Source organism: Equus quagga, chromosome 5, assembly GCF_021613505.1.
Source record: "Equus quagga isolate Etosha38 chromosome 5, UCLA_HA_Equagga_1.0, whole genome shotgun sequence".
Lineage (NCBI taxonomy): Eukaryota > Metazoa > Chordata > Mammalia > Perissodactyla > Equidae > Equus > Equus quagga.
In genome coordinates, this window is record NC_060271.1 from 22,242,919 (window position 1) to 22,269,477 (window position 26,559).

Consider the following 26,559-nt stretch of genomic DNA (forward strand, 5'->3'; position numbering starts at 1 on the left):
ATGTTATTTCTTAATTGATAAAACGTTTGCCTTATTTGTGTTCGTTCAGAATGTATTCAACAAGCCGAAAAGAACAAACCCTTCAGTGGTGCCCATGTCTCAGGGCCGAGTGGTTGTAAGTCCGCCCTCCGGGTCAGCCGTGCCTGCAGGAGGAGGGGGCGCCTCTGTCATCAGCGGCTCCACTGCATCTGGTCTCCAGCGTCTTGCTGCCCAACCCCAGCAAGCTGCTTTAACCCATTCAGTTAAACTCAGGTGTCAGCACTGTAACTATCTGTTTGCCACAAAACCAGATCTTCTTTTCTACAAGGTAAAGAGAGATCATGAGAGGGATTGTATATAAACTTATCCAATGGAACATTTTTGTCTTTCTCACCTTTGACAATCACTCCGTTTGCTTTGAAATGAGAAGGAAAAGGATTCGTTAAGGTACGGCAACTGTTTAGATTTTCCTGACTGTTCTTTCTCTGCAGGGTAAAATGTTTCTGTTTTGTGGCAAGACTTGCTCTGCTGATTACAAAAAGAAAAATAAAGTTATGGCGATGTGTGACTACTGTAAACTGCAGAAAATTATCAAGGAGACTGTACGATTTTCAGGGGTGGATAAGCCATTCTGCAGTGAAGGTAAAGAAAAAAGTTCACTTTTATCGACAGTCTGTGGTGGTTATGAAGTAATTCATGATGAGTTGGCTGTTAATCCACAATTAATTTTCAAGTCATTTTTGCTTTATGAGGTATAATTGGAGGTTTTTTGATTGAGTTTATACGTAATTCACTTTACAGTTTATCCTTTTAAATGTTACAATAATCTCAGTAAAGAAAATTTTCAGAACATAATGAGATCGATGATATTATCATAGAGTATAGTAAATCTCTTCAGAAGTGTAGCTATGACTTCAGAGATCTTTTGGTTTCTGCACCCATTTGTAAAGAGGGTCCTCAAGCAATTGCTACTTCCTGGCTTAAGAAACTTTTATACCTCTGATGTTTCTGAATATAGATGGCCTAATACTTAGAGGAAAGTGGTATGAGTTTGCTTTGTGAATATAAAGACTGTCCTTAAACCTAGCGGCAAATTACTGTGCCAAGTATTTGGAAATGAGCGTAAAGTGGCATCTAAGACTGTAGAAAGTGGCTTTTACCTCCTTCAAGTTGATGTGAATCTCATGTTTCTTCCTTACCTCCCTGCTGGCTCTCAGTTTGCAAATTCCTCTCTGCCCGGGACTTTGGCGAACGGTGGGGCAACTACTGTAAGATGTGCAGTTATTGCTCACAGACGTCTCCTAATTTGGTGGAAAATCGACTGGAGGGCAAGTTAGAGGAGTTTTGCTGTGAAGACTGCATGTCCAAATTCACGGTTCTGTTTTATCAGGTAAATGTCGTATGCCTCTTTGACTTTCTGACGTCAGTACAGATTATTTTCTATTTAAAGTATGTTCAAAGTATGTAAAGTGTGGTGTTTAGAACTGGGTAAAATAAATTATGGGTCCCTAAAACAAACTTAAGTTGAAGATAAACGTGAAATCTTTGAGATAAAGAGTGTCGAATTTTTGGAGACTTTGTTGTTGTTTGAGGATATGTTTATTTTGTGCTTTCTGATTAGGCGCATTGACTTGATTTATAACTTTGTGTTCTTTCGAGTTAGAACCTTTCATAGTTCTGTTCTGTTCAGTGGCTCTCTCATTCATAAAGTTCCCCTGAAGAGTTTGAAGTCAGACCTTGTTCTCACTTCCTAGGTCAAATGACTATGACTGACCTCCCTACCCACCTCCTTTTTAAAAAAACTACTTTTTTGAAAGGCTAACAATGAATTGAATAACTGATACATGTCTGGTGCATCATAGGTGTTATTTCATTTAATCCTCACCACAATCCCAAGAGGTAGGGGTATTATTGCCAATTTATAAATAAGGAAAAAGAATGAAGTCCAGGGAGGTTGAGTAACATCCCCCTGAAGAAGCTGACAGGTGACAGCTAGACAGCACCTGTAACACTGCAGTGAAATGACCTGTTTACTTGTCTCCCTACTCCCTAAAATATAATCTTGTTGGGGAGGAGGTATATCTTTTCTGTAATTATATGACCAGGACCTATCATAGTGCTTAATGCAAAGGATACCTGATTAAATATTTGAATGAATCAAAGTCCTGTGACTTCAAAGCCCATTCTTTCTACTGCAGTATGCTGCCTTTTAACCTTTTAAAAATAGAATGTATTTTATATTCCTTCATCAGTAATTTTGAAAAAAGATCAACTTTTGTATTCTCTCAGTTGAGGGCATCTATATGAAACAAATAATTAACCACAGTATTTTAAGGCAGGAATCTTACATTTTGTGGTCTCAACTGAATCATATATCCCATTTTCATAGTGCCGTCTGGTCTTCAGATTAATGTTATCTTTTCATTATTTCGTGGGTTGAAACCTGTCTGGTCTTACATTTCTTTCTCAGATGGCCAAATGTGATGGTTGTAAACGACAGGGTAAGCTAAGTGAGTCCATAAAATGGCAAGGAAATGTCAAATATTTCTGTAACCTATTTTGTGTCTTGGAGTTTTGTCACCGGCAAATTACAAATGACCGTCTTCCACAAAATAAAGGTAAAATTAAACTTGGCTAATGGGGTCTTTATGTCAGTGCTAGGATATACTATCAGCATACACAGTTGTAAATAATATAATAAAAACAAAACTTCACTGAATTTAAATAGCATGGATTTCTTTAAAACCTCCTGTAAGAATCCTTAGAGATGGCCCTTGGGGGAAAATTAATCCTGATGCTTTTTGCTATCATAATCAGACACACCAAGGACTCAATAAATGTGTAAGCACAATTTTATAGGAAAATTAGATTTAAGTGCTTTTGATTGAATTTATCTGTACATAAGTGACTTACACTGAGGGATACGTGCTATTCAGTTAATAAACTAGAAGTAAAAATAGAAAATCAGGGGCTGGCCCCATGGCTGAATGGTGAAGTTCGCGCGTTCTGCTTCGGTGGCTCTGGGTTTCGCCGGTTCGAATCCTGGGCGTGGACATGACACCACTCATCAGGCCACGCTGAGGTGGCATCCCACATGCCACAACTAGAAGGACCCACAACTAAAAATACACAACTATGTACTGGGGGCCTTTGGGAGAAAAAGGGAAAATAAAATCTGAAAACAAAACAAAATAACAAGACCTATGAAAAAAAAATAGAAAATCAGGGCAAACAAAGGGAGAAGATATAAGTATGTTAATATAGTTGCTGTGACTGGTGTAAGATTTGATCCAGAGCTTGCTTAGAGCCAAGGAAAAAAACCGAACACATTAATTATTTCAGAAAAAAATAAAGTAGACCATTTCTTCACAGGTAGCTTTTTCCTGGCTAAGAATAAAATAATTTCGCAAGTAGGACAGCTAATGTGGTCAAAATATCCAGATGAATAGACAGATATGTGGCATATTCTTAAAGTAGCTCCCCAAAGTAGCACTGCTCTGAGTTAGATTAAAAGCACTTAGTCTTCTCTTCTCTGATCAAAGCCTGGATTGCTGCCGAATTGACAGAATCCACGTGTGTTGGCTCCTCACTTTCTGGCCCTTGCCAACCTTTGCCGTTGTATTAATCATCACCTTAATCACATGTGCCTGGAGCTGATCTTTTATGTAGGCCATCTGTGCCCTAAGACCAGTCAGATTGGTGGTAGAATTGTCATCTATAATATGGGTTAACAAAACCAGTGTTCTTAGGTGGATGGACAGCTACCTCACCAACTTATAAAGATTGTTGGGTTAAATTTTTATTGGAAGCAAGCTTAGGTGTAAGAGTTTTCATGTTCACTAGTAGAAAGACCCAGTTAATCCTGAAGCTAATTTCTTTATTTTTACCTGTTAAAGATAATTTGAGGTTTATTGTTTTAGACAATCAGCCCCTCTCTAGTCCTAATGAACACTAAGCTGACCAGAATCACCCCACCCAACATTATACAGAGTTAGATATTTGCATTGCACCTTGAAAACTTAGTTGTTAGAGTTTTTTAGGTGACCTTTCTGTTTATACTAGGTCTTACCTTTTTGTTTATTTTAATCAGTAATTATTTCTAAGGCGCCATCTGCTTCAATGGAGCTCTCTTCTGCACAGACAAATACAACACCAGTGATAACCAGTGTGGTGTCATTGGCAAAAATCTCTCCTGCCCAGCCCACAGGGAACACTAACAGTGCTGTAGAAGGTATGACTTGATATAAAGGCGTTTGGTTAGACTGTAGAGGTGAGTGTTGTCTAGTGTAATATTTACATTTATCGGTCATATTTATGTTTACATTTATATGAGGAAACATGCCCTTCTGTCTCTGAGGGAAGTGGGTAGCAGCAGGGGGCCATGGATAGGGAAGGAAGTGGTCTGCATGGTTTTACTTTTTAAAGAGCTGAAATGATTTTAGTAGGTCTGCCTTTACCCCCAGAGATCCTAATACAGCAGGATGGGCTTGGGGCCTGGGCATCTGACCTTTACCAGGCAGCCCAGGTGATACTGATACTTAGTTTTCTTGGACCATTTTTTGAGAAATTCTGGTCTAGACTCTTGCCCACCTTAGTGAGAGGAAAGTAACTTCTTGGTTTCAGTGTTTACTTCTGTATAGTGTGGGGATACTAATGTCTGCTTTAATTTATAACAGGTGCAGTTACGAAAGAGGCAGTAAAGATCATTGAAGATGTAAGTTTTATTGTTAATATTTTTCCTGATAATGCCACTGGATTTTTTTTACTTTGGATATAGCCTTCTAATATGTATCTGAGTACATTTCTGTTTGCAGCGTAGTCTTTAAAAAAAGTGGAGTGCACTAAGTTTTGTTTTCGAATCTTAAAGTTTGACCCAACTAGATCACTAATAAGAATGCATTCCTCATTTATTTTATTCTTTGTCTTCTGCCTCCTTAATTTTTAAAAAATACTTGTTAATTCCATCTTGTATTGCTGTCAAGTATGTTTCTTTTAAACTAGAAAGTCTTTTAAAAAAGTTCAGTGCAGTGTTGTTTTGTGCATCTTTGAATTATGTGAGGCTGAAGATAGTGCAAAGTAAAAATATATTTAAATTCCCACTTTATGCTTCAAATTTGAAATATTGTGAAACTTGCCGAAATTAAAAAAAATTTTTTGAAGAAATTCATAATTTGAAATCTACCAGGCAGAAAGGATGGCAGACTGTCACTGCTGTCTTGTTTCAGCATCACTTCAGCAGGAAAACAAAATTCCCATTATCCTTTATCACTGTCACATGACCCTAATGTGTCAGATCTTGCGTTAATGTGTTTGGTGACTGTTGTGCTGCTCTCTTAACATTTGCTCTTGATACAACTAAAAATCTATTTTTAATATCATAAGACAGTGTCATTCAAGTTCATTTAGTGGTGGTACAAGTGCTAAAAAGTGTGCCCCAAATTCAGTAAATTTGGAACAGAAGTTGGATGTGATGAAACTGTGAAAATGCCAGACCACTGCTGTGATATGTCATGCTGTTAATTTAGGAGAGTGCACCCTGCAGAATATTAGAAGATAATGCTCGGAAAAACCAAAAGCGGCATTAAAGCAGGTACACCCTGGCACTGCACCCAGTGATCCCATGGATCTGTCTCTTGCTTCAGTGGTGTGTGGATGGAACAGACCTAGGGACGCTCCTTCCAGCCTCCGACCACCCTCCAACTTCTTTTCCAGTTGCAACCTTTGGAACCATCTTCTCAGTTATGCTCTCCCTCTGGGACCAGCCAGCACCGTTTTTTGAGCTTAGCTCCTTATTGCTGATCAACCATGAGCTCCCAGATTCATCAGAATTATTCCCAGGTTGCGGTCAACTGCGTGGTTAGTGCCAGCCTTCCACACCTACCTCTCTCTGGGCTTCTGTTTCAACTGTGATGATGTGGCACTGGAGAGTGTGGGCCACTTCTTCCACAAGGTGGCTAAGGAGAAGCGTGAGGGTGCCAAGCATCTCTTGAAGATGCAAGACCAGTGTGGTGGCCATGCCTTCTTCCAGGCCGTGCAGAAACTGTCCCAAGATGAGTGGGGTAAAACCCTGGATGCCGTGGAAGCTGCCGTGGTCCTGGAGAAGAACCTGAACCAAGGCTTTTTGGATCTACATGCCTTGGGTTCTGCCCAGGCAGATCCCCGTCTCTGTGACTCCCTGGAGAGCCACTTCTTAGAGGAGTGAAACTCATCAAGAAAGATGGGCAACCACCTGACTTAACCTCTGCGGGCTGGCCTGCCCCCAGGCTGGGCTGGATGGGTAACTCTTTGAAAGGCTCACCCTCAAGCACGATTGGGAGCCTCCAGAGCCCAGTGGCCTTTGAGGGACCCCTTGAGCATCCCCCTGGTGTCAGGGCTTCTGCCTGAGCCTCTCCTTATAGTCACTGGAGCCCTCTCATAAGCTGTGAACCCAACGGAAACAATAAAGCTTTTTGCAGCAAAGGAAAAAAAAAAGCAGGTACACTCTTTAGTTCATAAAGTTATCTTATAGCAAGGCAAGGATAATGGAATAAATGGAAAAAATCCTGGCAACACAACTGCAAGATCGATGCTGCCATAATGTGCCCCTAAGGCCAAGCTATAATCTGTGCTAAGGCATGGAGTATTTTTGATGATTTGAAGGGAAATGACAGTGAGACAAAAAGGTTTAGTACAAGTCATGGCTGGCTTTCCGATTTTAAAGCCCACCAAGGTTTTAAGAATATAAAAATGAGCAGGCAAGCTGTATCTGCTGACTCTGAAGCTATCAAAACATTTCATCTTCACCATAATTTAAAGAGGCTTTAACTTGGAAGACAGTGTAACACCTGCTAATAAAAAATCCGTGAAAGTGGTGAAGAAGGTAGATTTGTGCAAGGTTGATGAAGGAGATGTTGAAATTTTGCTCGGGCTGTTCCCCGTGGATTAATGAAAGAAGACTTGCTGGAATTGGAAAAATGAAGGTAGCAGGAAGAGGGCCCAGCAGTTGGCCTGGGCCTTCAGCACGTCAGCTAACAGTGAAGTGACCGGCATAGGCTTTTGACCGTAGTTCAGCAACGGTTGCTGTTTTTGAAGAGGGTGATCCAAATGTGGATTGCTGTTGCCTGGTGGCAAGGTGAAAGGTGAACAGTCAAGAAATCCTCAGTGAAGAAAAATGGGAGGAAAAATAAACCACATTAGATTCCTTCTTTAGCAGAAGTCTTTGAAGGAATCAGATCAGGCTCCACCGTAGTGTAGAGACGGAGGTAGCTTGTCCTAACTTGATACTCTTCATTCTCTCATTTGTGTTCTTGGAAGTTGATAATGGTAACTTCTTAATTATTTTCAGGCAGTTTACCATATTAGTTAATGAACTATTGTTAAGTTAACTCTGCATTTATGTGTATATTATGTATTATACGTTGTTATATTTTAAAATTACATGATTAATAAATTACTGTTATAGGATTAGTAATTTTATTAATTATTACACTTTTTAGAATTTTAATTAATTTACATAATTATAAATTAAGGTATTAATGTATTGTTTTCTATTAATAAGCCTTATTAATATCTGTTATAAAAATAATCTATGTTGCTTGTACTCTGAGAATGCATCCTTCCTCTACTTTATATATGTGAGACAATTAGACTTGAATTATGTTAGTTTTAAATTATTCAGGATTTTCAGGAATATCCCTCGTATTAAATGAGACTGTCTTATATATGGTTTCCCTATATGGAGTACTTCTATAATTTACCAGTCGTTTAAACTGTGTTACAGAATAGCTCTGATTAATATTTTCAGTTTAGTCTATAAAAAGTATAATGATCAATAATGTAGTACTCTTAGGGTTTTTTAAAAAACTGACTGTTTTAGAATCTTTCGTTTCTCTAGGACTTTAGTGTGAATCTCTTTCAAGTTATTTAAATTGTCTTAAATTTTGGGGGAAGGTGAGATACAGGAAAATACAAAGAAGAAAATCAACTGCAAAAGTCAGCAAACTTTTCCTATAAAGGTCTAGATAGTAAGTATTTTAGACTTTGCAGGCCATATGGTCTCTGTTGCACCTTCTCACCTCTACCATTGTAGCAAAGAAGTAGCCATAGACAATACGTAAAGAGTGAGTGGCTGTGTTCCAATAAAACTTTATTGACAAAAATACGTGGTGGGCTGAACCTGGCCCACGAGCCATACTTTGCCAGGTCCTGCTCTGCTGTATTCCCACTCTCCAGCATTAACCATTGCTAGATTTGGCTTATTTGTTCAGATTTTTTTTACCTCCTACCTTTTTTTTGTAAAAAAAAAAGTTTATCACTACCATTAGTCCCCCTTCACATAACTTGATGCAACTATTATTATGAGTTTGGTGTATGTCCTTTCAGACCTTTTTTTCTTTTGGTGGCGAAGATTTACCCTGAGCTGTCATCCGTTGCCAATCTTCCTCTCTTTTTCCTTGAGGAAGATTAGCCCTGAACTAACATCTGTGCCAGTCTTCCTCTATTTTACATATGGAACACCTCCACAGCATGGCTGATGGGTGGAGTAGGTCCATGCCTGGGATCTGAACTTGCAAATCCAGGTCGCCAAAGCAGAGCACACGAAACTTTAACCACTTGGCCACCGGGCTGGCCCCTCAGATCATTTTTAATCCTTCACATTCGTATATACAAGTCCATGGAAAATATTTAATACTGTTTCAACAAATATCTATATGATTCTTACTAGGCTTGGTGGTACATTCCTATTGACTGCTGTATGGTATTATATTTTATGCAAGTACCGCATTTTATTTATCCATTGTCCAATTGATGAACATTAGGTTACTTCCAGTTTCTCACTATTAAAAATCTCTGCTACTGTGAACATCCTTGTGTATGTCTCCCTGTTCACGTGGCAGGTGTGTGTCTAGTGTAGATAAGGAAGAGTGGAATTTTTGAGTCAAAGATAATTTGCATTTTTGGTTTTTAAATTCCTTACAGAGTGGCTGTTCCCGTTTTTATTCCCCTCAGTAGTTTATGATTGTGTTCATTTCCCACAGCCTCACTATCATTTAAGGTTGTCAGATTGAAACATTTTTGCCAATCCGTTTAGTAATATCTTATTGTTGTCTTACTTTGCATGTCACTGATTACTAGTGAGTTTGCTTATATTTCTATGTTTCTGAACATTTGAATTTTCTTTTCTTTGAATTTCCTGTTTTTAATTTTTCCCCAGTTTTGTGTTGAATTGTCTTTTATTGATTTTTAGGATTTCTTTGTATAGTCTGGATTTGGCCCCCTTTCTATTCATCATTTTCATCAATGCAAAAGCATGCAGTAATACTCCTTATCTGAAACAAATCCTTCTTTGTTTCAGATGAGGCCACTGTCCTGTTTCTCTGCTCTCCATTTTGGAAAAACAACTCTCGGGGTGGCCTCTACCTGCTGCCTCCATTTTCTGATCTGTTATCTTTCCTTACCTCACTCTAGTAACCACTTTCATCTGCACACTCCACTGACACTCTCTTGTCTTAGGTTGCCGTTCGTCTTTATTTTGCCAAATTCAACGGTCAATTTTCAGTTCTCATTCTGCTCATCCTTTCTGGAACATTCGACACACAGTTGATCTCACCTTCCTTCTTGAAATATCTTCTTCAACCGCCAGGTCATCGTACTTGTCCCGTTTCTCAATCTACATTCCTTCCTAGGGGACTCACAGCCCTGTGGTTTTAAAGACCACCTAGATGGTGGCTCATATTCAGATTTCCGTCTCTTGCCCTGACGTCTGGGCTCCAGATTCATATATCCAACTGCCTGCTTGACATTTACACATGGATAATTAACAGCCATCTCAATTAATCTGTCTAAAACAGGACTCTCTGATTTTCCCTAGACTTCCTCTCCAGGGTTCCTTACTTCTTACTACTCCTTTTGCTGCCTCCTTGGTCTGAGCCCGCCATCATCCTTCTGGATTATTGCACTGACGTCCTGCCTATCTTCCTGCTTCCATTCTTGCCCTTTGCAGGTTTTCCCTCCACATTGTTGCCGGAACGATCGTAAAACACAGATCAGATTGTGTCACTCCACTGCTTAAAAAGCCCCAGTGAAATTCTGATAAAATAAGAATAAAGGGGAAGAGCTAGTTTCTAAAATTATAGGAAAACTACAAATAAAACTATATAGTTAAAACAACTGATACTGAAGCTGTGAATAGATAGACAACTCAATAGAAAAGAAGTCCAGAAATAGACCTACATATATATATGGGAATTTAGAGATAATAAAGATGGCATTTCAGATCAGTAGGAGAAATCTAGATTGTTCAATAAAAAGTGTTGTGACAACTGAGTAGACATTTGGAAGAAAATACAGTTGGATTTCTACCTCACAAGTTAAACGAAAATGAAGTCCTGTGGAGAAGAGATTTAAATGTAAAAAAATGATAAAAGTACTAGGAAAAAATATAGGAAAGAATTTCAACACAGAAGTGGGGAAAATCTTTCTAAATATGTCACAAAACCCAGAGGCCGTAAGAGATTTTTTAGGGAGATTCGAGTACATTTCATAGGCAAAAGACAAATGAAAAGATTGCAATTCGTGTCATAAAAGGCTAGGTTGGGGCCGGCCCTGTGACTGAGTGGTTAAGTTGCACACTCTGCTTCTGCAGCTCAGGGTTTCACCAGTTCAGATCCTGGGTGTGGACCTAGCACAGCTCATCAAGCCATGCTGTGGTGTCCCACATAGCAAAACTAGAAGGACCTACAACTAGAATATACAACTATGTACTTTGGGGGCTTTGGGGAGAAGAAGAAGAAGAAGAAGTAAAAAAAAGAGTGGCAACAGATGTTAGCTCAGGGCCAATCTTTAATTAAAAAAAAAAGCTAGTTTTTTCCATATGTAAAGAGCCTTTATAAATCAATAAAAAGACCCAACACCCATTAGGAAAATGGGCAAAAGTATGATTTATCAGTTTACAGACTAGGAAATAAAAATAGTTCTTAAACATATGCAAAGATATTCAACTTCAAAATTAGAGAAATGCCAGTTAGAACTACAGTTCTATCAGATTGGCAAAGATAAAAATGGATAACACTATAAAGGCGTTTTTACATATTGCCAGAAGCAGTTTGTGAAACTGCTACAGAGGGCAATTTAGGAAAACCTGGTTAAATTTAAAATGTAAATACCGTTTTACCCAGGAACTTCATTTTTAGGAATTTATCCTTCAGATATATTTCGCACATTTATGAAATGAAGTATGTATACAAAGATAATAATTACAGCACTGTTTGTAGTGGCAAAAGCTTGGAAACAACCTAATTGTTTCCTCAGTGGTCAGGGCCACTGTGAGTTCATCCTGAGTTATTGTGCGAATTAGGAAAAAATAGCCCTGTGTGGGTAGAGCCTGAACTGCACCCACCCCCTCTCGAATCCCGCACCTAGTCACATGGCCTGGCACGTGGAGTCCCTTGCACAAACATACACAGTGGTCCTGTTGGGACTGTGGTTAAATTCAATATACTGTATCCATACAGTGGAATACCATGCATTCGAAAGAATGTGGCAGCTCTGTATGTACAGATAGAGCAGAATCTCGTATATAATAAGTGAAAAAAGACACAAAACTGTATAGCTTACTGTCATTTGTATTTTGAACACACACGCACACACAAAACACAAGCCTGATCATATATAGAGAATATCTCTGGAAGGCACCAATAAATAGATAATACTGGTTGCCTCTGCGAACTGGACGACGGGGCGAGAATTTTGAGAGAAGTTATTTTTCATTGTTTACTATTTCCATTTTTGGATTTTATGTCACATGTTACATCACCCATTCAAAAATTATGCATAGTTTTTTTTTAAAAGATAAAGGAAAACAGGGCAAAGGATATGAATAGACAATTCACAGAAGAGGAACTATAAAGAATGCTGAAACATAAAAAATACCTACCCACACTACTGTTCGAGAATTTTTCACTTATCGAGAAATAGCAAAAAGTTTGATAGTACTGTGTTGACTAGAGTGTTGGGAAACAGGCTCACGTATGTTCCTGAAGCTCATATAATTGGCTGTATCTTCTGTGGAAAGCAATTTGGCAGTACTATCATCATTAAAATCTGTAATATACAGATATTAACATCTGTAAAAAGTATGATTTTAATATCTGTAATATACAGATTCTAATATATTTTTGTCCCACCAAACAGCACTGGCAGACCTTCTTCTATACATAAACTAGCGCTTGCAGAGTTTATGTGTAAGGATATTTATTGTAGCGTGGTTTATGATAGCAAAAGGTTTGTAACATTTAAAAATTCAGCAGCAGAGGCTCTTCAATCTACCCATGGTACATTCAGTGTATAAAGCTGTTACTAGGCAGCTTTATTCAAAGTTATGTAAATCTACTCCAAGATAGCTTGCTAAGTGACAATGCAAGGTGCCGAACTTTGCTAATAACACGCTACCGTTTGTAGGCAGAAGCAACTTATTTAATTACCTGGACCGTCCCTAGAAGGATGTATAAGAAGCTGGGGACAGTTTTCATGTTCAAGGTTGAGTCTGGCTAGATGGCACGCAGGTGTGGAAAACTTACTTTTCATGTATACTCTTTCATACCTTTTGAGTTATTACATAATTCAAAATTATTGCATCTATTACCTATTTAAAAGGTAAATTTAAATATAGCCTCCAGTGGCTTTCCATCACACGTAACATACAATCCTGATTTTTTGTCGTTTATTTTAGCTCAGGCCTTCAGATGCTGTATCATTTGGCTTCTGCCTCCCTCTCCAAACATATTCTAGCCCCTGTTTCCTTAATTTCAGCCTTGTTCTCATTGATGTTCCTAAAGCCTGCTCAGCTCTCTCCCACTTCAGGCCTTTTGTACCTACAGTCCGTCTGCCTGGAATCCTCTGACCTCAGGCATCTGGTTGCTTCTTTGTTTGAATATTCAGAAGGCCTCTGCTCAAATGTTGACTCCACACTTACCCTCCTCCACGCCATAACTCTGCACTCCCTCACCCCACTTTATTCTTTTACAGTACTTAGCACTACCTGGAAGCAGACATTATCTCTTAGTTTTACTTGTTTATCTTCTGTGTTTCCCTCTAGAAGGTAAGGCCCATAAGAACAGGATTTTGTCTTGTTCTCTGCTGATCCCCAGGGTTTAGAATAGTGCCTGGCTTGTAGTCAACATTCAGTAAATATTTATTGAATGAATAAACATGTTTTAAATATATTTTCCTCTCTGTTGCTTATCCTTCAACTTCATTTTATAAAGACCTTCGTTTGCAAAAAAATTTGAGGTAGTCCAATGTATCAGTCTTTTTTACTTTGTTTTTAACTCTTAACTCTTCTGTTTTATTTAAGAATACTTTCTCCTTATTATGGTCGTTTCAAAGTTCTCCTCTTACTTTAAAGTTTTATTGTTCATGTTGAGATCTTCATGTTTATATTCATGTTGAGATCTTTAATGAATATGGAATATATTTTTCCGTATGGCCTGGGTTGGATCTAATTTTTCTGAATAACCAATTGTCCTAATCAGCAAAGATTGTTTTCATTGTCCTTACTATAGTCAACTATTTTTAAAAGTCAATAAATGGAAGGATACTGATTAAAAGAATTAGGAACTAGTGTATGTTTCCCAAAGTGACTTCTTTGTTGCAATCACTGTTTTAGAGGAATTATATTTGTCTTGATATAGGCCATCTTTCAATTGATAGCAATTATTGTCAGTGGTAAGGTACTAAAAAAATCTCTCTTTGTTTTCTGAATTTGTTTTTAACTAGGGAAGTACACAGACTGATGCCCTGAAACTTCTATCTTCCCAGTCTTCCATGCTTTTAAAGAACAAAGCATTGATGTGCAAGCCCGTCACACAGACCAAGGCCACTTCTTGCAAACCACATACACAACACAAGAAGTGTCAGACAGGTATGTATCTTTGTACTTTCCACATGTAGAAAGCTTGTCTTCTGTTTTGTTTGTGTTTTTTTAAGAAAGGAAAAGAAAGTCTTTGACAGTTTCTTAAAGGTGAAAACATTAATTCTTGGATCACATACTTTGAACATCTAATTTATTCCTTTTATAATTATTGTCATTAACACTAATAACTGCTAAATTGAATCCATATGCACACAAAGCCTTGTGCAGAGTGGACAGACATCTCCTATATGTGTGCACTGCTCTTTTCAACCACACAGACAAGCTCTTATAGTTACTAAGATACACATTTATTTAAAAGCATTAGTGATTTAATATTAGTTCTTTTTTTAAAACACTGCGAGTTGATTTGTCCGTTACTAAAAGTGTAACTATATGTCTGAGGTGTTGGTGATCAGGAAAATTATTTAAATATACTTGAAAAGGTTGTAAACTCTTGCCCCAATCCATGTTAATGTCTTTTAATCCCACTACCCTTATAGTTTCAATATCATTCATAGCCTATTCTGCCCAAAGCATTTTTTGATTTTTGTTTTTAATAATTTTACTCCACAGAATATAATGTATTAAAAAGTTTAGTCTGTCAACAAGTAATCATGAGGTTTTTTTTTTTAAAGATTTTATTGTTTCCTTTTTCTCCCCAAAGCCCCCCAGTACATAGTTGTATATTTTAGTTGTGAGTCCTTCTAGTTGTGGCATGTGGGACGCTGCCTCAGCGTGGCTTGATGAGCAGTGCCATATCCGCACCCAGGATTTGAACCAACGAAACACTGGGGCGCCTGCAGCGGAGCTCACGAACTTAACCACTCGGCCACAGGGCCAGCCCCTAATCATGAGTTTTTATGTAGAGTGCCTTTCTTTTGGTAGGAGTCCAGGAGAATCTTGGTTTTCTTCCTCAATAAATTTGATTGTTTTATATTCCTGTTAAAACGACACACTCTTTGTGTCCCTGAATTTATATTATATACACATTCACATGTGGAAGGTAGTAAAGGATCTGTGGACATCCATATGTGTGGATTAGTGTGTACCTAGACATTTTTATGAATTTCTGGATTAAATATTGGATTGTTACTCTGGTAAGCCATTTCATTTGACATTGCGTCAGAAACATCATTCCATGTAAATATACGTTTAAGTACACATTGAGATTCTTGATGGATGCATAGATTCTAGTGTATGAAGCTTCTCTATCCCCCTAGGACTGGATATTTAGATTGCTTCTGGTGTTTTAATATTATAAACAATGTTGAGTTAAACTGTGTAAGTGGATCTTCGTCTGCCTGTCTAATTACGTCCTTAGGAGAAATCCTAAGTAGTGGAATTAGATTCAGAAGCTATCAGAGACTTGTAAGGCTTTTGATACATGTTGCAAAATTGCCCTCCTGAAAGATTACATCAATTTATGCTCCACCTAGCAGTGTTTGAGAGCATCTGTTTCTCTGCACCCTCACTCACACTGATTATTAAAACTAATAATGAACCCTTATCTTTTTTCCCCAATTTAATTTGGAAAAATTTCGGAACTCAGAAAGATTGAAAATACAGCGCAATGAATACCAGTCTGCCCTTCATCTAGGTTAGCCAAATGTTAACTTTTTGCAGCATTTGTTTTCTCTTTTTTTCCTGAACTTTTTTAAAGTACAGTAATTTATTCTTAATTTGATGTATTCTGTGGACTTCAGCCCTAATTCCATTAACCTATTGAACATATAGCATTGTTAGTTCATGTACCACAGCGTACAGTTTCACTTCAGTCAGTGGCCAAGCTTTGGGCAAAGGAGAAATTCAGTTTTTAATGGCATCATGGAAATGTTATGGCTTATGTTTAAGTTTTAATTAGTGTATTCTTTTGAGAAATATGCATAGTAAAAAGAATACAAATTTTAAACGTGTGAGGAAAAATGGAAAGAACGTTGCTTATTTGTTCTTGGAAATAACGGCAATTCAAATATTTCATTCAGATTTACCTATACCAAATGAGAAAAATGACACAGAACTTGATTCTCCACCTGCCAAGAAAAAAAGAATAGGTTTTTTCCAGGCTTGTGATGTGGAATATTTAAAAGTTGGTTTTATTATCTGTCCGGGATCCAAAGAAAGTTTGCCAAGGCCACAGTGTGTCATTTGTGGAGAAATCTTATCCACTGAAAACATGAAGCCAGCAAATCTTTCTCATCATTTGAAGACAAAACATTCAGAATTAGAAAACAAACCAGTAGATTTTTTTGAGCAAAAATCTCTTGAAATGGCATGTCGAAACAGTTCTTTAAAAAAGTGTTTACTAGTTGAAAAGTCACTTGTGAAAGCTTCTTATTTAATTGCTCTCCAAGTTGCTGCCAGCAAGAAGCCATTTTCCATCGCTGAAGAATTAATTAAACCGTATTTAGTAGAAATGTGTTCAGAGGTTTTGGGTTCCAGTGCAGGAGACAAAATGAAAACCATTCCTCTTTCTAATAATACGATCGGACACAGGATCGATGAACTGTCTGCAGACATTGAAGATCAGCTGATTCAAAAAGTCAGAGACTCCAAGTGGTTTGCCCTGCAGATAGATGAGTCTTCAGAAATCTCCAGTATCACCCTTCTTTTGTGCTATATTCGTTTCATTGACTATGATTGTAGTGATATAAAAGAAGAATTATTATGTTGCCTTGAGATGCCGTCTCAAATAACTGGTTTTGAAATATTTGAACTAATAAATAACTATATTGATAGTAAATCTCTGAGTTGGAAACACTGTGTGGGTCTCTGTACAGATGGGGCTGCAAGCATGACTGGCAGGTGTTCTGGTTTAAGGGCAAAGGTTCAAGAAGTTGCCACGAATACAGTGGCATTTACACATTGTCTTATTCACCGCGAACATTTAGCAGCAGAAAAGTTGTCTCCATGTTTACATGAAATTCTTTTGCAGTCAGCACAAATTTTAAGTTTCATAAAGAGCAATGCGTTGAATTCACGAATGTTAACAATTTTGTGCGAAGAGATGGGACCTGAGCATGTGAATTTACCACTTCCTGCCGAAGTACGTTGGATATCTAGAGGGAGAATTTTAACAAGATTATTTGAATTACGACATGAAATTGAAATCTTTTTAAACCAAAAGCATTCAGATTTGGCCAGGTATTTTCTTGATGAGGAATGGGTTGCAAAGCTGGCCTATTTGTCAGATATCTTTTCACTTATAAATGAACTAAATTTAAGTCTCCAAGGAACTATGACTACCCTCTTCAATTTGTATAATAAAATTGATGTATTTAAGGAAAAGTTAAAAATGTGGTTGAAGCGCACACAAGAGAATGATTATGACATGTTCCCTTCATTTTCTGAATTCTCAAACTCATCAGGCTTAAACATGAGAAGTATTGCAAGCATTATTTTTAAGCACCTGGAAGGTCTTTCTCAAATGTTCAATGACTGTTACCCACCGGAAGAAGACTTGCGTTCAGGAAATTCGTGGATACTTAATCCTTTTGTGAATCACCAAAATAGTAATCTCACGGACTTCGAAGAAGAAAAACTAGCACAGTTATCTTCAGATTTGGGATCACAATCAGTATTTAAATCAATGTCTGTAACTCAGTTTTGGATCAATGCAAAGACAAGTTACCCAGAACTCCATGAAAAGTCAATGAAATTTTTATTGCCTTTTTCAACTATTTATTTATGCGATGCGACATTTTCAGCTTTGACTGAGTCAAAGCAGAGAAACCTGTTAGTTTCTGGCCCTGCCCTAAGACTTGCAGTCACATCTTTAATTCCAAGGATAGAAAAACTAGTAAAGGAGAAAGAATAGTAACATGCATATTGCTTATTATCAAAGTCTATAATTTTGTGTTAAATTTTGAATGAGATAAGTATCCTAAAATATAACTTCCTAATGTGGATATGTGTTTTCAGTGATTAAATAAGTGTTTTAATAACTTTTCTCTTTTTATTGAGGAATTTAATAATTCTGCATTTGTAATTTTAATCATCCCGACGGTAGAGAGTTTCACTATTTTACTGATTGATCGAATAATCTGAATTAGTGACAAAGACGTAGATGACGAAAGAGCCCAGTTTATAATTCATAGCACACCTGGATGTTGAAACCGTGTGGTCTTCAGAAGCACATGACAGGACATTCCAGTCTTCAGCCAGCCAGCCACCTACCCCAGCAGGTTGCGAGTAGGTAGAAAACAAAGACCTAAGCTGCTTGACTAACAGGAAATGGAAGCAGCAGGAGCATTTGAGACCCCTGTTAGGGGCCTTTGTGGCCCACTGGACCAGGGCTTGGCAAACCTTTTTCATAAAGCGCCACATAGTGAATATTTTAGGCTTTGCAGGCCATACAGTGGCAGCTGCTCACTTCTGCGGTTGCAGCCCGAAAGCAACCATAGATAGCACACACACAAATGAGTGTGGCTGTTTCAATAAAAGTTTATATGTCAGTGCTGAAATAGGAACTTCATATAATTTTCATGTGTCATGAAAGCTGCCTTTAAAATTATTTTATCACTGAAAAATGTAAACAAACATCGTTAGCCAGGAGAGGAGGAGGGAGTGAAAAACCCAGACAGCTCATCACGTTTGGCCCCATTGTTTGCCCATCCAGGTCTCAACAGATTTCCAGGGAAGAGCTCATGGGCCGGGCTGGCCTGTTGGGTTTTGTCCAGTGAAAACCTCTCTTCCCCCCGGCTGCAGGTATCTGACTTGTCAAACACCTGTCACGGTTTGATTGCAGCTGAGAGAAATTGCAAAGATAGCAAGGAACAAGAAGCGATTTTATAATTACTAGTTAGTGATTTACTACTAATAATTTCATTACTTGAGTTATTTACAAATAACTTTTTGAGCTCTTAGTGTGCCAGGCCTGTTACAGACTCGGGAGGACTCACAGGGCCGAGGCCAGCCAGGTTGGGTGACAGCTCGGATCGCAAAGCTAGTGTGGCAGGAGGAAGCCCCGGTCTTTCAACCGTCACAGAGCTCTCTGCGAGCCGCGGCCCGGTCCCCACATTGGCCTCCACTCTGTCGGTACTGGCTGGGAGACAGAGACTATCCCCGAATCAGAGGGGCCCGGTTAGAGTCAGTGGGCCTCAGTGTCCCCATCCTTGAGATGGGGACGCCCCGCCCCAAGGCCGGCTCCTCCCGTAACCGGGACAGGAGGGAGGCCACAGCCCCGGAAGGCGCGTCCGGTCCGGGGGGGGGGGGGGGGGGGGGGGCGGGAGCCACGGCGGCCTGGCGGGCTTGCCGGGGGGCCTGGCCCGGAGTGGCCGAGCCCGCGTCCGGAGGGCCCGCGCGGCCATGGCGCTCCCGCTCGCCGCACTGCGCGTCCTGCTGGGCGGTTTCTTCGCGCTCACGGGCGCCGCCAAGCTCTCGGAGCAGCTCTCGCCTCCCACGTCGGAGCGGATGGTGAGCGGCTCGGGCGGGGCGGGAGCTGCGGCCCCGGCCTTCCCCCGGCACCCCCGCCTGTCCCCGCCCGCGCCCCGCCGAGCCGCCGGCCTCCGGCGAGCCGGCGCCAGAGCGGGGGGCGAGCACCTGGACCTCGATCAGACGTGGGCCCTTCCTGGGGAGCTCCTGCGAGCTCTCCGGAGCTCCCACAGACGGCGGGGCACCGGCATGGCCCCCTCCAGCGAGCACTGGTGGCCCGGGCACATCTAGAGCCGGAGTGGGAATGCCCGGGACCCTGGGAGAGGAGGAGGGAATGGAAAAGGGACCAAGCTCCCACTGCCCCCTTCCTCCCCTTTGTTTGCTGAGTTCTTGGGGGTTATTGGTTCTTGGAGCAAGGGGTTATCAATTTCCCCTTGGCAGAGTAGGTGACCCACCGTGAAGGTCAGCAGCAGGACCCAAACTAGACAGTCTCCTAACTTGAAGTCCAGAGGGCCCTTCCATGGAGCCTGAGAGCGAGGCCTGCAAGTTGCCCTTTGGCCTCTTGTCTAGTTCCAGACTCTCAGGAAAGCTTTCATGTCCTTAGGCCCACCAATCCCCCCAGCCCTGAATAAGCCAGACCTGAAAGCCCCTGCCAGCCTCCCTCTCCCAACCCTGGATTCTCCCCGGCCCCTTCCTTCCTGGTTTAGGGTGCTGTTGTGTGGGGAAGTACATCCGCACAGCCAGGCCTTTAGAGCTGCTTCCTTGGGCTGCTGAGTAAGGGGCCTAGATCTGAGATGGGGGAGCAGGTAAGGGTAGCCAACCTGAGGGCAGGGGTGAAGTTGTCACGTGGCCCAGGACAGAGCCTGACTGAGCAAGCTGAGTCACTTTGAGGCCTCTCAACTCCACTCGTGTCTCCTGCAGTGGGATCCAGGACCCCGCATATGATATTCAGAGTGGAATCTGTTTAATGAGCAACAGTCTGCCCTTCCATCCTCTCCCCTACCTCGAAATATCCCCTGCCTCGAGATATCCCCTGCCTGGTAGCCTGAAGAGAAAGCAGGCCAGGCAGAAAGAGAAGCTGTGGCGTTTGTAAGGCCTCAGCACTAGCTGAGGAGGCCCGAGCCTAACTTCCTTTTCCTGGAGTTTGGGGCTGAGTTGTAATCTGGTGAGAAATCAGTCCATCTCTGCACCACCGTCCAGCCCTTCTCCCGGGGATGTGAAGCCTGTTTCCTGATTCCAAAGCTCAGCCCTGCAAGGAGGCCGTGTCCTCTCCAGGCTGCCCTCTGCCCTGGACCTGACCTAGAGTGGAAGCTCCTTTGTTGGGGGAGCTGGGGACACAGGCACAGAAGCCCCTGCGGAGCGCCTGGGCAGTGGATCCTCGGGGAACATGGCTGACAGGTGCTCCCTGCTGCCCCTAGAAAGCCCTGTTCGTGCAGTTTGCTGAGGTCTTCCCACTGAAGGTGTTCTGCTACCAGCCAGATCCTGAGAGCTACCAGGTGGCTGTGGGCTGGCTGGAACTGCTGGCTGGGTTGCTGCTGGTCCTGGGCCCACCGGTGCTGCAAGACATCAGTAACTTGCTTTTGACCCTGCTCATGATGGGTAAGGGGGGCGCAAGTGGGCTGGGGAAACGGGGACTTCTTGCGGGGTGGGGAGGGTGTGTGTGTGCTAGAAAGATCTGGCTGTTCCCTTTTCTTTTTCTCTGGAACCAGGAGCACTCCCTGCTCTACTGCAGTTTCCATGGTCTTCAGACTAGGACAGGTGCTTTTTAAGCTTAATATACTATAACGCTCTTCTGTGTCAAATATACCTTCTACCTCATCAATTCAAGTGACTGCATGGTATTCCACCATAAAGATGTATTGTAACCTAAAAGCCCCTACCCCTGTCTCCTCGCCCCTACCCCTGAGATGAGGGCATGGCGTAGGAGCTGCCACTGGACTTACGTGTCTGGCAGGTGGGAACAGCGAGCAGGGCAGTTGGGCCCCCTGAACAGAAAGGCAGAGAGTTTCCGTGTGCCAGGCGGTCCTAGCAGGCCCCCTCATGACAGCTCTGCCCACAGCCACTGCTGATGTACGAAGACAGCTGCTGCTTCAAAGGCCAGCCCTCTGCAGGCTCTTCGGTATCCCCTGGCCTTGTCTCACCATTGCTGCCACCACCTCCCTCCCTCCCCCAGGCTTGCTTTCCATCTCTGGAGCTTCCCCCATTTTCAGATCTTTCCCACACCTCCACCACCAACCCCCGGGCCTCCTTGCCTCCAGTGGGATTAAGAAAGGAGAAGGATCAGTGAGAATTTGTTCCAAAATGCCCATCTATCCACCTCCCTGCCCTATTTAGCTTGATTCTCCCTGTTTCTTTCTTGCCTCTGAAAAGGGGCTACATTAGTTCAAGAAGCTTCTGATTCCTGGTTCTGCTCTCTCTGCCAGAGAGATGAGCACAGCCAGTTTAGGGTGTGTGTGTGGGGGTGTTTCATGGGGGGGCTTGTGCTGGAGTGGGTCGGCCTGGGCTGGAGAGCCCCAAGTTGCTGGACCTCCTGGATCCCCAGGGACCTCACTTTCCATTCTAGGGGCTCTCTTCACTTTGGTATCTCTGAAAGAGTCACTGAACACCTGCATTCCGGCCATCGTCTGCCTGGGGCTCCTGCTGCTGCTGGATATCTGCCAAGCCTTGGTCCAAACTAAGCAGGTGGTCAGAGCCACTAGGAAGACTCCAGGTGCATTCAAGGAACCCTGGGAGTAGAGTGTCTCTTGCCTCTTCGTGCCATGTCATGGTCCCAGCAGGAACATGGGGGGACACAGAGTCTGCCACCTTATTACCAATATGTCCAGGGTAGGCCAGTGTAGAAACAGACAGCTTGTCTGCCTGGCCCTGCTTTTTCTCCTGGACATTTACTGCTCTTTTTTGAAGGGTATGTGTTATACATACTAGCATTCCTTATGTCATGTCAAAATAGAAAGTAAGCAGAAGAGAAATTTAAATCGCCCAAAATTTTAATGCCCTCAAATAACTACTTTCAGTTCCTTTGTATAATTGTACCTCTCAACTTTTTTCTGTGCCTTTATACAGGTATTTTTTAATGAAGATGAGACCACATGTACTACTTTATTACCTGCTTTTTAAACTTAATACACTGTGACACCATTCCGTGTCTATTTTATCTCATTGATGTTAGTGGCTGCATAGTATTCCATTGTAAGGATGTACTGTATTTATTCAGGCCCCCACTGAGGAACTTTGGATTATTCTCAATTTTTTGCTACTGTAAACCTCACAGTAATTCACCTTTGCAGACTTACTTTCTTTCCCCAGAAGTGAGGGTGCTGGTTCAAAAGGCAGGCACATTTTTAAGGTTTTGATTACATACTTAAAATTTACACATTGGGTATGGCAGAGTATAAGTACCTGCTTCTGCCTGTGCCCTCCAAGCCACACGAGGTAGTCCCACCCATTCCTTTTTATCTTGCTGTGCACTTTAGATTTGCAGAGCTAACAGAGATGGCATTGAGTCATCCTTTTACAGGACCTGAAACTGCCAGCCTCTGGGTGACGGGGGGCACTCAGTGCAGTGCCTACATGGAGGCAGGGGACAGCCAGCTCCAAGGGATGCTGCATGTCAAAGCACTGTCGGGGGCCCGGGATGAATCCCAGAGGTCCTGGGGAGTCAGGAAGCGGGGGTGTGAGACAATTTTGGAGGGAAAATGACCATGTTAGGATACTTCCTATCACATCACCAAGCATCTTCATCTCAGCGGGGGCCTTTTAGGAAGCGTTGTCCCTCCCATAAGGGAAAATAGTGAGGAAAAATAATTCATTTATTTATACAAATACTCAAGCCAGCAGCCTACAAGTTGCTTTGGGGGCAGGGACAGTGGCTTTTGGGAGCCCACAGGAGTGAAAGAGGTCTATGTATATGGCTCCATTTCATCCTCACTAGAGAATGGTAATTTCTGCTCTGACACGAGCTGGGAACCTCAGGCAAGTTGGCGCTCTTAGGTAGGTCTTTTCTTCTTGTGTCTGAAAGGACAGTGATGCAATCAGTCTACAGAACTATCACATATATCAGTACATGTCTATGAGTACATATATGTACACGTATGTACGTAGTGGTATTCATATACTACATATACAGAGCGTCAAAACAATAGGGAAACTATTTCTCTCGCATAAGAGGTCCAGAGATAACATAGCTTCAGTTTCAATGTTGGCTAATTTGGCTTTGTGATGACACCAAAGACTGACGTTCTTTCAACTTTCTCCTCTGCTGCCTTCAGTTTATTGGCTGCTGCCTCGGTTGCAAAATAGTTGCAGGAGTTCCAGACGGCACATTCGCACATAACATCCAAAGGTGGAAAGAGAGAGGAAAGCTCTCCTAGAAGACCCCTAGATTTCTCTTCACGTCCCACTGGCCAGAACTGTGTCACATTTCCATTCCTAGGCCAGTCACTGGTGAGGAGGATGGAATTCCCATGGTGGACTTACACTAGTTAAGATTTACCCACACCGGTCAACAAAGAAGGGATGGGGTAGATAATGGTTTCAGCCACTTACTAGCTTATTTGCGAAATGTGGATAATAATGGTAAATACTTCATGGAGTTGCTGTGAGGATTTAGGGAGTTCAAGTGCTGACAGTAGTGCCTGGCACATAATATGTGCTCAGTAAATGCTGTTATTAAATAGCATTTGTTATTAAATAGCGGTTGGTTCTATAGATGAGAAAATGGATTCAGAAAGCTTAAGTGCCTACGTGTCAGAACTGAGACTAGAATTAAGGCCTGATTGACTCCAGAACCCACACTTTCCGCTGCCCCAGCTGCCAAAGTCGGAAGTGGGCAGACATGGCACCCCTGCTCCCTTCAGCTTGAGGGTAGATGGGATGATGGATCTGTCCGACGTGATAAAATCTGCCTTGCTTTCCAGAATTGCCCCTCTGCATGAAAAATTCGAAGCCCATGAAAATAGAGCCTGGAGCCCTAGGACCCTGGCCTCTTACCATCTCTACTCCTTCCAGGATGCCACAGACAGCCTGGACTTTGAGGAAAACCTCTCACAGCTGGCATTAGAGCGAGAGCTCCTGTTTACCAAGGCTTGGCCTGTAAGCTGATTAGCAGCTACAGGGCCCGCCATGCTTAGCTGTAGGCCCCGCCCAGCAGCTGCAGGAAAGGCAGGGTGCTGGAGGAGTGGGCTGGCCAGCTGTTGTGGAGGAGCAGTTGGGATTGACAGCAGCAGGAGTGTCGAGCTCCAGCAGTGCCGCCTCAGCCCAAGGAGAAGCCAGGCCTCCAGAAATGCGCCCTCCAAACCACAGCCTAAACCTCGGGCAGGGCAGCACAATGACAGTCAGCTGCCAGGCCTTCCTTTCACCCTTCTATTTTCCCTCCGTGTGCCCCTGGGCCCTGCAATGACACTCCCTTCCCTTGGGGCCCTGGCCACACCCCACAAACCCAGCTCACAGCTGTCACAGGTGGGCCCCAGCTCCTCCAGCTGTTGGGCCCATTCTTCTTGTGTGTCTTGGGATTAGTGGGTTGATGGGAGGGTCTGGGATGTGCAAGTGGGAGTGGATTCTGCTCTGGCTCAGCTCCTTAAAGCCAGGCCCCCAGGGCCCCAGAGAGAGCTGCAGCAGCCAGAACAGCAAAGAGGTAAGAGAGGACTGATCTGGTGAGGTGGCCGGGAGAGCTGCAGGGTGGGCACTTAGGGTCTAGAGCCATGCTGGACAGAGCTGAGAGGAGGAGAAGGGAATATGCTCACTCAGGGTCCCAGAGAGGACTGGAGCCTGAGTCAAAGGCGGAAGTGCAAAATCGGTATTGGAGGAACAGAGTTTTGGGACACCCTAGGAGTATGACTTATGTGCCCAAAGTAGGAACAGGCCATTCATTGGCTTGTTCACTTAGCCCCCTTGGGGAGAGAAGAGGACTACGCCCAGATGTCATTGTGTTGTTTTGTTTGCTTGGGGTGTCTGTCTCTAATGTGTGTGTGCCTGTGCGGGTCTACACATTTCGCTGTGTGCTGCCTGGAGGGGAAGGGAGCTAATGGTTATGAAGTATCTCCCCAGCGTCAGCCACAGTGCTCAGAGTTTTACTTATGTTTTCTCATAATCCTCCCAACAACCCTGTGAGGTAGGTATTTTAATCTCCATTTTACAGCAGAGAAGACAGGCTCAGTGAAGCTGAGTAATTTGCCCAAGGTCACATGGCAGATAAATGTCTGTATCCAGAATCTGCCTGACTCCCTGGCCTGTGCTCTTTCTGCTTTGCTGTCCAGAGTTTTGAATCAGACCAGGACTTCTTTGTGGTCCAAAGGTGAGGACGAAGGAAACAGGTGGAAGGCCTGGGGGTTGTGAAGGCTTTTCAGCCCTGCCCAAAGTGTTCCAGGCAAGCCCCAGGAGAGGACCTTCACCAAGGCAAGGCCAAGGTCACCATGCAGGGGCCTGTCCTCTAGGTTACTGCATCCTGATCCTGTTCATTCGTGCCTTGCTCTCTCTCCCACTGGTCTGGATGGCACGTGGAGGAAGGAGGATGGGCTTTTTCCGGGAAGGACTCTATTCCAGCCTGGTTTCTCTACAACGCCTGCTGGCTCAGCCTTGCTTGGGCTTCCTGTACATGCCTGTGTCCCCACATAGCTGAACCACACTCCACCTGTGAGGGGCACCTCCACCCTCCCAGTCACTAAGGTTGGAAATTTCCAAGCCAGCTGGGACTTGTCAGCAAGCCCATTCTACTTCAAAGAACGCTAGAGTCCCTCCCCTCTCCAGCCCCAGCGGGTGGGGGCCGAGCTCAGGACTTCCTTGCTTCTCGTGTCTCCTCCCAGCAAGGCCTGAGGAAGAGGGGACTGGTGGTGGGGAAGGTGTATGCAGGGCTGCTTCTGTGGCGAGGCTCCACAGTGACCTCTCTTCCTCTCCCTTGACCAAGGTCCGAGATGAACAGCAGTGTTGGGGACCTGGGTGTTGGTGGCTGCAGCCCCTGGGATGACCCTGCTCGCTTCATCGTGGTGCCCACGGCCTACGCCTTGGCGCTGGGCTTGGGGCTGCCCGCAAACGTGGCCGCGCTGGCAGTGTTCGTCCGCAGCGGCAGGCGCCTGGGCCAGGCCCTGCGTCTCTACCTGCTCAACCTGGCCCTGGCCGACGTGCTCTTCACGCTCACGCTGCCGCTGTGGCTCGCCTACTACCTGGGCCCGGCCCACTGGCCCTTCCCGGAGGCCGCGTGCCGCGCCGCCGGGGCTGCCTACTGCGCGGCCACCTACGCGGCCGTGGCCTTCGCGGCGCTCATCAGCGTGTGCCGCTGCGGCGCGGTGCGCGGGCCCCGGCCCGGGGTGGCCGCCCGCCTCTCG

General features: G+C 43.1%; 2 protein-coding genes and 1 pseudogene across 5 annotated transcripts in view; all 3 read left to right on the forward strand.

The window, feature by feature from the left end:
* ZMYM6 (zinc finger MYM-type containing 6) overlaps positions 1 to 17,773 on the forward strand; it is a 34,142-nt gene extending 16,369 nt beyond the window's left edge. For 3 of the 4 annotated variants that reach the window (XM_046663011.1, XM_046663012.1, XM_046663009.1), the window contains exons 9-16: positions 50 to 307; positions 471 to 621; positions 1,197 to 1,369; positions 2,450 to 2,597; positions 4,070 to 4,210; positions 4,656 to 4,693; positions 13,735 to 13,879; positions 15,853 to 17,773. In XM_046663011.1, coding sequence (XP_046518967.1) covers positions 50 to 307; positions 471 to 621; positions 1,197 to 1,369; positions 2,450 to 2,597; positions 4,070 to 4,210; positions 4,656 to 4,693; positions 13,735 to 13,879; positions 15,853 to 17,684 — 2,886 coding nt within the window. In that variant the 3' untranslated portion in view covers positions 17,685 to 17,773. Of the gene's footprint in view, positions 1 to 49; positions 308 to 470; positions 622 to 1,196; positions 1,370 to 2,449; positions 2,598 to 4,069; positions 4,211 to 4,655; positions 4,694 to 5,504; positions 5,583 to 13,734; positions 13,880 to 15,852 lie in introns of those variants that run through there. The other variant, XM_046663013.1, reaches the window with a different exon arrangement.
* LOC124240196 (ferritin light chain-like) lies at positions 5,638 to 7,194 on the forward strand (annotated as a pseudogene).
* A 1,330-nt stretch (positions 17,774 to 19,103) lies between the features above and the next one.
* On the forward strand, positions 19,104 to 22,368 carry TMEM35B (transmembrane protein 35B). The gene is made up of 3 exons (XM_046662411.1): positions 19,104 to 19,282; positions 20,659 to 20,839; positions 21,804 to 22,368. Exons 1-3 carry the CDS (start codon positions 19,175 to 19,177, stop codon positions 21,974 to 21,976), a joined length of 462 nt encoding a protein of 153 aa, XP_046518367.1. The 5' UTR covers positions 19,104 to 19,174; the 3' UTR covers positions 21,977 to 22,368.
* Positions 22,369 to 26,559: the final 4,191 nt, after the last annotated feature.

Coding starts and splice junctions, on each gene's coding strand:
- TMEM35B (XM_046662411.1), top strand. CDS start 19,175: ATGGCGCTCCCGCTCGCCGCACTGCGCGTCCTGCTGGGCGGTTTCTTC. Junction 19,283..20,658: donor CTCCCACGTCGGAGCGGATG/GTGAGCGGCTCG, acceptor TGCTGCCCCTAG/AAAGCCCTGTTCGTGCAGTT. Junction 20,840..21,803: donor TTTGACCCTGCTCATGATGG/GTAAGGGGGGCG, acceptor TTTCCATTCTAG/GGGCTCTCTTCACTTTGGTA.